At 39.8% G+C, this 10,723-nt stretch overlaps 1 protein-coding gene across 1 annotated transcript in view; it reads right to left on the bottom strand.

Annotated features, from left to right (window-relative positions):
- Window positions 1–2,659, bottom strand: part of LOC107757189 (collagen alpha-1(XV) chain-like) — a 65,498-nt gene extending 62,839 nt beyond the window's left edge. Inside the window, exons 1-2 of the mRNA XM_016574606.1 lie at window positions 2,515–2,659; window positions 2,358–2,431 (exon numbers count right to left, since the gene is read on the bottom strand). Of these exons, the coding sequence (XP_016430092.1) occupies window positions 2,358–2,431; window positions 2,515–2,543 (103 nt within the window). The 5' untranslated portion in view covers window positions 2,544–2,659. The remainder of the gene's footprint in view (window positions 1–2,357; window positions 2,432–2,514) is intronic.
- Window positions 2,660–10,723: the final 8,064 nt, after the last annotated feature.

The following is a 10,723-nucleotide window of genomic DNA, read 5'->3' as shown; positions in this document are numbered from 1 at the left end:
GTGTAATGTGTCAAATATCAGCTGATGTCCGAGCAGAGAAACTGCAGTGTTATTGAAGCCCATTAATAACAGCCAAGCCATTCCTCAAAACATATTAAGTTCATTATTAACATAAAACCAGGTCAAGAATGCGATCCTTTGGCACGCGTCCCGTTTGGACCGAGTATGAACAGCTCTGCGTTATTTTACAGATGGAACACAATACAGCTTTTGTGGACATGGTGTCATTCTGAGGGAAGATTACTCCGGCTCTGCTGCTTGTCATAACAGTGTGACCGAACGGAGTGATGTGCCAGCGATCTGTCATCATGAGGGTAACTGAGGTAAAGAAATGGGGTTCTGTGACCTTGAGCTGCCTCACCTGGAACCAGTGTCTTAAAACTACCCAGGAGAAACTCTAGAAAAATAGCAAGTATGGACATAAATGAATAAATCATGTTGCAGCAACAGTTCATTGGGTTCTGCAGTGTCAGCGCACATCATCTTCTTCATCACGCACATCTGAGCTCAATATGATTCATTCACCTGTCTGTTCTGAGCGTTTATGGGTCTCGTATCACCCTGAAGGGTTTTATTTTTTAATAATGACAAAAATATCCCATTATTGCACAGCTACTTACAAAATACATCCACATGAAACCTTGATTTGTACATGTAGCTACTCTTAAAGCACGTGGTGTGGTCAGTAAAACATGAGATGAGAGGAAAGATCTTTTGCATTCACGAGCAAAACCCCTCATCAACTCTGTTTGTTTGCTTTTTTTTGTGAGTAAACGTTTCTCTGAGAAAAGCAATACTTTTTTTTTAAGAGAATGCAAAACTTTTGCAAGTAAACACAAAAGCATTAAAGTAAACATTTTCCTCCCCTCTCATTTTTTCTTCGTCCACCATGTCCCCTTAGTGGCTCCGTAGATTTGAAATAAATCTTAAATTTAGATTACATTAAAGCTTACAGAAAACATGAAAACAATGTTAAAATAGTTTGGTGGTTTGTGAAACAGATTACCACAGGAATAAAACAGGTTACTGCAACTTCGGAACTCTGGCTCATTTCTGCGAATCGATTCAGTCGAAGTTCATTTCTAAGAATCGATTCAGTCGAAGTTCATTTCTAAGAATCGATTCAGTCGAAGTCATGTAGCTACTCTTAAAGCACGTGGTGTGGTCAGTAAAACATGAGATGAGAGGAAAGATCTTTTGCATTCACGAGCAAAACCCCTCATCAACTCTGTTTGTTTGCTTTTTTTTGTGAGTAAACGTTTCTCTGAGAAAAGCAATACTTTTTTTTTAAGAGAATGCAAAACTTTTGCAAGTAAACACAAAAGCATTAAAGTAAACATTTTCCTCCCCTCTCATTTTTTCTTCGTCCACCATGTCCCCTTAGTGGCTCCGTAGATTTGAAATAAATCTTAAATTTAGATTACATTAAAGCTTACAGAAAACATGAAAACAATGTTAAAATAGTTTGGTGGTTTGTCAAACAGATTACCACAGGAATAAAACAGGTTACTGCAACTTCGGAACTCTGGCTCATTTCTGCGAATCGATTCAGTCGAAGTTCATTTCTAAGAATCGATTCAGTCGAAGTTCATTTCTAAGAATCGATTCAGTCGAAGTTCATTTCTAAGAATCGATTCAGTCGAAGTTCATTTCTAAGAATCGGTTCAAAACAGATCACGGTACTGTGACGTCATACGCCGATCATCTCGAACAAGCCCTGTGACATCAAGTTCACGCGCTCTAAACAGCGAATAACGCGAACATTTCGCGTTTTTTTCCAATTATTTTTAATTCATATGTGTGTTTTATAAATGTATACTTGTTAGAGACATGATTAAGATTATAAGAACAATCATTTAGAAATTAAATATAATTATAGCTTTTACAACAGGCTACTAAAAGTACTAATTTGCATCTCTCAGCTGGAGAAAACGTTTTGCGAGTAATAAAATGCTGTTGTTTATTAAAGTCAATTCCTTTTCATTGACAGGAGAAATATATCATAAAATCAGCTCATAAACACATCTCCAGCGCGTTTCATGCTGCTAAACGGTTATTAAAGTAACTTACTTTTCGCTCCATCAGTCACATTTCAGGGTTTACTCCCAAGTCTCTCATAAATAGCAAAACAACGCCATGACGCCACGCACGCACGCACGCGTCGATTCTCCTGTAGTGAGTCAGTGAGTTGACTCGAGAATCGCTCAGACAGATTCAGCTGCGAACCGATTCATTAAAAAGACTCAAAAGAATCGGACACCCCACCTCTAACCGCATTTTCTGCATCTAATATAAACGTGTAAAGCATAAAAACACGTCTGGTTTGTTCTCTAAAACATGTGCGTGATGTGCCAAACCTGACTCAAAGTGCTGGAAGGCGATCCCAGAAGAACAGATGCACACAGTCAGGAAAGTCCAGCACCAGGCTCTGCTGATGAGAAATAAAGATGAGGCGAGATGTTTGTCAGAAGCAGATGAATGAGATATGGAAGCGCAGGTCAGAAGTGGAGTCACCTGAGCGCTGCATCGCTCGCTGGCCCCATGTCTCGCTCTGTCAGAGACTCTTCTGCTCCTGATCCAGCAGCTCCACGCGAACACAGCAGTCTCCGTTCATCCAGACTCGCTCAAACACTGAAATACGACCCGAGCTCCCACCTCCTCAGCCCCCCTCACCTAGCAAACATCTGCTCGGTTTCCATGCTCTCCTCTGATTCTGCAGCATGTATGCATGAATGCAATCTATATGTGAAGTCTGTAACGGCAGGCTGTGCTGTGTATAACACCATGCTAATAAACAAGTAGCTTGTTTGTGCATCTATTAGAAGATATATAGATATAATGTACAGTAGTCCTGAATGACACAAAAGTGAATGGATGTCATTGCATCGGTTAATAAAATATTAAACCAAGTGCTGCAAGAGCTTTTCTCAGAGCTCATTCTGAGATTTTCTTTGTTGTTTTTTTCTGATTAGCCTATTTTCTGTTTTAGTACATGTAAGTTCTTACAGTAAGTTGATTCTGTGTCCCAGCAGACGGACCACAGCTGTAATTCATCACATGAACATGACCCGCTTACATCTGAGCTCCAACAATATGCTGAAATACTTTTGGTCTTAATTCTGAACAGTATGGAGAGACTGGGGCTAGTTGTCACACATGATGTTTTCACATGAGCAAACTATAAAGGCTGAAAACATGTTTTTGCATATGCTACCTTGCATTTTTGCTTTTTAATAAACAGATTTGCATGTTTTGAACTCAATTTTGTTTAAAGCTATTAAACACCACACATTTAATGGCTTACTGTACCCATATAGTGTTACAACAGGCCTTGACTTCACCTATTAAGTATTAGTGACTTTATTATCCAGATACATCCTGGGGCCTTAAAAATAGCATTACATACAAAATAGCACATAAAATACATGAAAAAACTGTGATTACTGAAAATAAGTCATCTTATGTCTTATCAAGCACATGTTCTACCACACTACAGTATTTAAGAGTGAGGGAATCATCATAACCCTATCCCTAACCCTTCAGAAAGCTGATGATTCTGAGAACTCTCAGCTCTGAGATCGTGTCTGCATGTCCAAGCAGTGAGCTGCTGTTTGTGATATATTTCTAAATGTGTGCTGGACAAGCATATGAAACACATGACACATGACAGCAGAGTGAGTGATTTACTGGATGCTATACGGTTGTTTAATGGCCACCACCTGCAGCTGTGTAACACTGAAATCCTCAGACGTCTCAGATGAGTAAACAGCTGGTTTTAGAGGAGTGTGCCAGACGTCTGAGGTTGTGTTGCTCTGACAGTGAATCTGGCAATTCTCAGAGGAGCTGCATGAAATCATTTTTCTTTCAGATTTGAGAATGACAGGGACTTTCCTAAAATTGATGCCCAATTTTTAAGGGTGTTACACCATCTGCAGCAATAAATAGTATACATATTTTGTGCTTGTGGATACTGAGATTTGATGCATTAAAAGATTGCTTAAGGATGATGATGGTTCTTGCTTGTCTCATAAGTGAAACAGCTTCAATTCAATTCAAGCTTTCAAATGACTTCAGAAGAACTGAACATTTTACAGTTTTTTTATTATTATTATTATTGGCGCTTGATCGTCCTTAAAGAAATAGTTCATCCAAAATGAATGTCTTCATCCTCTGGCCATCCGAGACGTAGATGAGTTTGTTTCTTCATCAGATTTGGAGAGATGTAGCATTCTATCACTGCAGTGAATGGGTGCCGTCAGAGAGCCGTCACTGGAGCAAGTGTTATTATGGATTATGGACTCAATGTATTTTAGTTATAAAGGTCTTAATGCTGGATTAGTTTCAGCTTTTGTCTTCTCCAGATGTTAACTGATGGACTGGAGTGCTGTGGATTACTTGTGGATTATTGTGATGTTTTTATCAGCTGTTTGGACTCTCATTCTGACGGCACCCATTCACTTGCAGTGAGACACTGATGCAATGCTACATTTCTACAAACCTGATGAAGAAACAAACTCATCCTAATCTTGGATGGCCTGAGAGTGAGCACATTTACAGCAGACTTTCATTTTGGGGTGAACTACTCCTTAAATAGTTTGATTATGTAAAAAAGAGCAGCATGAAGATTGCTCAGAATGTCCTCCTTTGTGTTCCACAGAAGAAAGAAAGCCATACAAGTTTGGAACAACATGACAGTGAGCAAACTCTCTCTTTAACCGGTGTCTGGTTAATGGAATTTAGTTGAGACCAAGTTTTTTTATTGTCAAGACAAACGTCACTCAGTGAGAGGGGAACCTCGTACAAACCGCTGGCTTTGCAGTGAGGATTTCTTCACTTTGACTCACATTCCCTCAGCGGTCCGCGCAGCAGATGAGTTCATTCCTGCTGATGTGAGACGTCTAGGAGACATGCAGCAGATCTTCAATAAGAGACGTTGCGAGTCATCACGCGTGTGGGATCCACTCCCACAGGCTCTGCGAGGTTCGAAGATAAAAGCAGATGAGAGTCCTGATAAACCCCACACAGACTCGAGGGCTGTACTGCTAACCTGCCGTCTGTAAGACATCACATCTGCAACACTGAACATCTGGGACATTTTGCAATCATTGGCACAGTCTGATACAAAAGCAACACGTATGACATTTCAAGGCAGCTCCAGTGATTTTCTCAGTAAAGCAAACAGAAAGCTTCTGAACCCTGGATCACAATGTGCTTTTCAAATTAATATTAAATGCAGTTAGCTGATCTCTGAGTGTTTTTCACCCACGCAAGTAGGGCTTGAGAGCATCGTTATATGTAATTTCATAATTATATTGTCTTTGGTTAAAGTGCTGCTGAATGTACTGACAGGCTTTTATTAAAGTCATTTCTGTTGATGCTTGTATGCCATGTATTTTGTGATGATGAAGCTGTAATTTACTATATTTCAAAAATATTAACTTTAAAGGTAATGTCCATTAATACACTAATAATCAAGTACTCTACATATGCTTTAGGAGTATGTTAGTCAACATTAAAATAGGTGTACTTCTTTAAAGCATGTTAAATGATTATTCAAACAATGGTTTAAATACATTTTATATTTGACAAAGGTCACTCTTTAAAAGTGTCTCTCTTCAGACACTCTCTTTTATTTCATTCATATTATATTATCTACATGAACAGTTTTTAATACTTTTTGAAGTTCACTAAAAGTGCTCATTTAATTCAATTAAGTGCACTTCTTTTTCACAAACGTACAAATGAAACTATGATGTCCTTAAAGCCAAATGAAGACCAGAACACAACAGTAGCCAATAAAACAGAGCAAATCCGAACAACTCATTGTGTGACGTGTGGCTGAGTGACTCAGAATAGAGTGGTTTAATTTGAGCTCGGTCTCACGCACACACACTCTCACACACACACACACACTGGAAACTGCTTAATAAATCCCACTTTTCTGAAAATGAAAAGGAGACACATATGGGCTTTGTCCCTCTGAGAGAGATTTGCATAGATTTTATGAATTAAAGGTTTTGCCATTTAAAACAGCCTTATGTAACACTGCATGAAGTTCCTCCAGAGAGAAAAAGATCCAGCATGAACAGAGCTGAGAATCAGACACTTCCAGGCAAACGTGTGTATAATCATGGAAACTCATTCTGACCTGAGAGGTCAGAGGTCGTACAGATACGGTGCTCAAATAAAGCTCAGATAAGCAGAGCCTTGAGAAACCTGACAGTCATTTCAAATACAAATATAAATATACACATAATACAAATAATAATAATAAACAAATGCAAATCATCACGAATAACCTGACACACGCGACGCAGGGAATTACTGGCACAGGCTGTCACACAGTTCATTTCTGAAAAGTGATGTGTAATCATGTGGATGTGGGGTATTTAAACTAAGCGACTCCACCAAAGTATTAAATACTGTACTTCTGCATAACAATAAATTAAATAAAAATGACATGATGTCATGCTACGGTGAATAATAAACTCTCTCACGAAGAAGATGAAGGCCAAACGTCTTTTAATAAATCCACAGAACAGACAGACAGGATAAACACGTAGTAGACCGCACAGGGGAACACAGGACAGACTAGAACTAAATACACAGGCAAATGAAGATGATTAACAATGAAGACTGAAGGCATTCTGTGGATCATTATACAAACACATATTGGAAAAACGTCCCACGAAGCATCTAAACAAAGCAAGACACACCCTGTTTTATTCCTCACTAACTCTTTTCACTTGCATATTTCCAAGCTTTTGAAGTCATTTTCATGCAATACTTTGTCATTTTTCCATGTGGATTTAATGTGGTTTTTAGAAACTGGTTATAATTAATGAGTTGCACTTCCCATCACATCTTACATGACAGAGATGAGAATAACTACAACAAATAAGAGGCTGAACGCAGATCAAGAGCTGCGTTCCTGTGAATCTGTCTGTGTTCTGCAGTCACTCATGCTGTAAATGATGCAGCAGAAACACAATGAAGCGATTACTTCAGCTAACGAGCTCATGCTGTTGTGATGCAGGTGACGTCAGCGTCAGAGGATCAGTTGGTCTAGCATCAGATCCAGCCCTCAGGCACGTTCACATTAACATACATGTTTCTCATCTGAGATCTGGCCTCAGTTCAGCATCAGCGTGTTATTACTGACCGTCTCTCTCCTCCAAACCTTTCTATCACTGAACAGACGGAGGACTGACGCTCTTCATTTTCTTCTCTCCTTCAGAAAAACAACAAACTCCATACATACTGAACCTCTCAGCTTTCCCTCCATATTGTTGATATTTCGGTGATGAAATCATTTAATGAGCGCTTCATGTTGCTGTGTGTGATGTCTGGGTATTTGAGAACAGGTTTGGGTCAGTGGTGGTCTCTCACGGTCACTCTTTAACCATCATGACTGATGAGGACCGAAGCAGATGAGAGCTGAGAGACTGGGAACATCCATTCACACAAGCACAGTCATGGAGGATCACAGTAATGATGCATAAACTGCTCCGCACAGCAGCGACGGCACTGCGAGAAGAGTTGCTTCTTTGAGAGCTTGTTTTTGTCTGGGATCTTTGTTTCTGACCAGACGAGCCAGAGCTAAGATGTAAGCTCAGGTTTGCACTGACAGTACTGTACAGTAGTACTGTTGGTTTACATGTTCTATTGTTCCTCAGTGTATGTGTCCAGTCAGTAAAAATATCAGACTTAACATTTTCATAAGCATAAGACATGTTAGTGTATCAGTTTAAAGAAAACGATCTGGACTTACCAAAGTATTTCACAACTACTTTAGTTTTTCTCACAAGTGTGTAACAAAAATCCACTTAAAAACTGAATCTGTTTGAACGAGCACAGCTCTTCTGTCTGAGATCTTTTCTTTCTCACATTATCTGAAGTGTTGTGTAGGTCATAGCTGATAATACGAGTCCCTTCAGTCTCCCGAGCTCCTCAAGACTGACCACAAACCACCCGCTGAACATATGTAGCTGCGCACCAACACTCTCACATTTGAGGGAAATGCCTATACACTATAAACTCACGGAAAACTTGCTTTTACTTAAAGTGTCTCGAAACCGCCCTGTTTCAGCGCTGGTCTTTCACAGCTTAGATCTGAAAAAGACTCCAGAAATGGGTGTGTAAAAAGTGGGAGTGACAACAACCAATAAAACTCAGACCTACAACACACTCATTATACAGACGAATGAATATTAAAATACCTTTAAAACAGAAAGAATAAAGGCAGTTCTTTGAATTTTCGGTCTGTATCATTGTCTGCTGTGTATCACAATAATCCAGCATGTCACCGAGTGTAACACTCCAGAGACAGAGGAAAAGTTGAACTCACATCACATGACCTCTTTAACCTCACCATGATTTCTGACCGCTGGTGATGGGTCTCGTGCTGTAGATCCAGACTGGCAGAGCCGATCAATCGGACCACACTCGCAGCATTAAGAACAGTTGCAATGGACACTATTAGAGCTTAAACACTCTCAGATGGATCGACTGGACCGGCACATAGTGAAAACTCACTCGCATCAATTTTCTTCAATGAAATGAATCTGTCTTGTGTTTTGAGCAAGCGGCAACCTCCCGCTCTCTCTCTTGAAGCCAACACGGAAGTGACTTAAACTGTAATTCATCAACTGGCCGCTAGAGGCTGGCTGCAAAAGCGAGTCAATCCCATAGACTCCTCATGTTAAAATGCCCAACTTTACAGCAGAAAAAAACATGTTTACAGCCTGGTTCAAAAAATGATTTTGGTCTATATAGCTAATTTTGCCCTTGATGACAACTGTGAGGGGGGTGCATTTTTTTTCTGTTTAAGTCATCCGTTTAAATTATATTAAGCCTTAAAGTTCTGCATAATTAAGGGCGTGGCCACTTGAGTGACAGGTGGATTGCCGCTGCTGTCACCGCCGTCGAGCTAGGTGGGCGTGGTTTCAGCAACCAGTTCCCGCCTCTTTGCCCATTTTCGATTTTCCTCGAGTGACGCACTGCCAAGATGGCGACGGCCGGCTCCGCCCACTTTGAGCTTCCAAACTGCTCTTCAGAAACCCTACGGGTGACGTCACGGACACTACGTCCATGTTTTTATACAGTCTATGATTTTGAGGCAGCGTGTGGCATGTAAACACCATACGACTTTCAAAGTCTGCTGAAAGGCCTCGTGGGTAAATAAAAGCTTCTCGTCTGGGCTCGATTTAAACAGCACTGGTCTGTAGGTTACTGATATCCAATAAGAAGAGTAAGAATAACCCGACTCATTTACAGTAGTCTAGAATTAGGCTTATTCTGTGATTAAAGAATTAAACTGGAGCGTCTGGGAGCACTGGACATGTTGACACTGGAAGTGTTTGAAAAACACCGTCTTCTCTTTAAATAATGGACAGCATATTGTAAACTGAGAATACTAAAAAAATCTTCAATGGACTAAAAAAACACACTGAAGTCAGAATGACTTTGTATTTCACAATTACAACTTTATATCTCCATATTTTACAGCTGCAACTTTTTCTCATAATTGCTACTTTATATCACACTTTATGGATTTATATCTTGCAACTGTAACTTTACCAAGTGACTCACAATGTTACTTCTTGTTTGTAACGTTCTCTCACATTAGCCTGTTTATTTGGAGTCTTCCACAGTTTCAGAGCCTCGTTAACGCTCACAGCTCATTCAGACAGCGCCGGACAGAGAATCAGTGCTGTTCTTTCTCTTCTGAAGATGCACGCTGCTCAAGCTGTGTTGGCCAGATGAGAAAATGCTTTGTGTAATTTAACAGTAACAAGTCACAACTGGGAGTACAAACTCACAAATCACTGAGAGATTCGGCGCGGAGGAAATGAAAGCGAGTTGTTTGTTCCTGTTAGTTCTGCTGCGTTAGAAGATGCAGGTCATTAAGATGAAGGAGTCTGAGCATCTGCTGAGATGCTTGTAATGATAGAAGACTCCAGCAAACGACAGAACATTAGAAGTGCTTCAACAATAGATATGTGCAAACCACAGCAGCAATCACAAACTTATTTGGCAAAAGCACACGTTATATTTGCAGAAGCTCCCTCTTCATCAGCCCAAAGGGTTAAGTGAGCGTGAAAACTCTCACATGCGACTGTAAAGAGCAGATGTTCTCACATTCAGAGTCAACCCCCTAAATGTGCGTCCTATAGCAAAGCTACAAATGAAAGTACATCCGTTTGAAAGATTTCTGGGCATAAAGAGCTCCACGCAGCAGCCGGAGATGCAGACCTCAACACAAGCCTCTCAAAGGTCAGAGGTCAAGGCCAGGTCTGTGCTCGGAGCATCCATCCGTCCTGACGGGACACTCGGAAGAGCTTTCTGATGCTCAAACACCAAAATCACTTTATTAATCACTACATCTGTCTTGTTTTCCAGTAAAATATCTAAAAATCCTTTAAAGGGGTCGTGAACGGCCTTTTTTATTATTTTGTGCCGTCCTCTGGGGTTCACTTATATTATCAAGATTTTTATCAAGAAAAGCATAATTTATAAGTAATAGGCTATTTTGTTTATTTTTAAAGCTGTTTTAGACTAACGAGAAAGTGTTGAGTTCTGAAACTTACAGGATGTTTTTAATGACCTCTTATATGTCAAAAGATCAAGGGACTTTTTTTTACTTGACAAGTAAAATTATGAAAGAAAATGACTTAGTTCTGAAAATGTATTATACATATTGTAAGTTTATAAAATATATATA

Source organism: Sinocyclocheilus rhinocerous, unplaced genomic scaffold, assembly GCF_001515625.1.
Source record: "Sinocyclocheilus rhinocerous isolate Xijiao unplaced genomic scaffold, SAMN03320098_v1.1 scaffold1464, whole genome shotgun sequence".
In the NCBI taxonomy this organism is placed as follows: Eukaryota; Metazoa; Chordata; class Actinopteri; order Cypriniformes; family Cyprinidae; genus Sinocyclocheilus; species Sinocyclocheilus rhinocerous.
The sequence above is the reverse complement of the archived record's forward strand: the minus strand, read 5'-3'. Positions and strand labels throughout refer to the sequence as shown.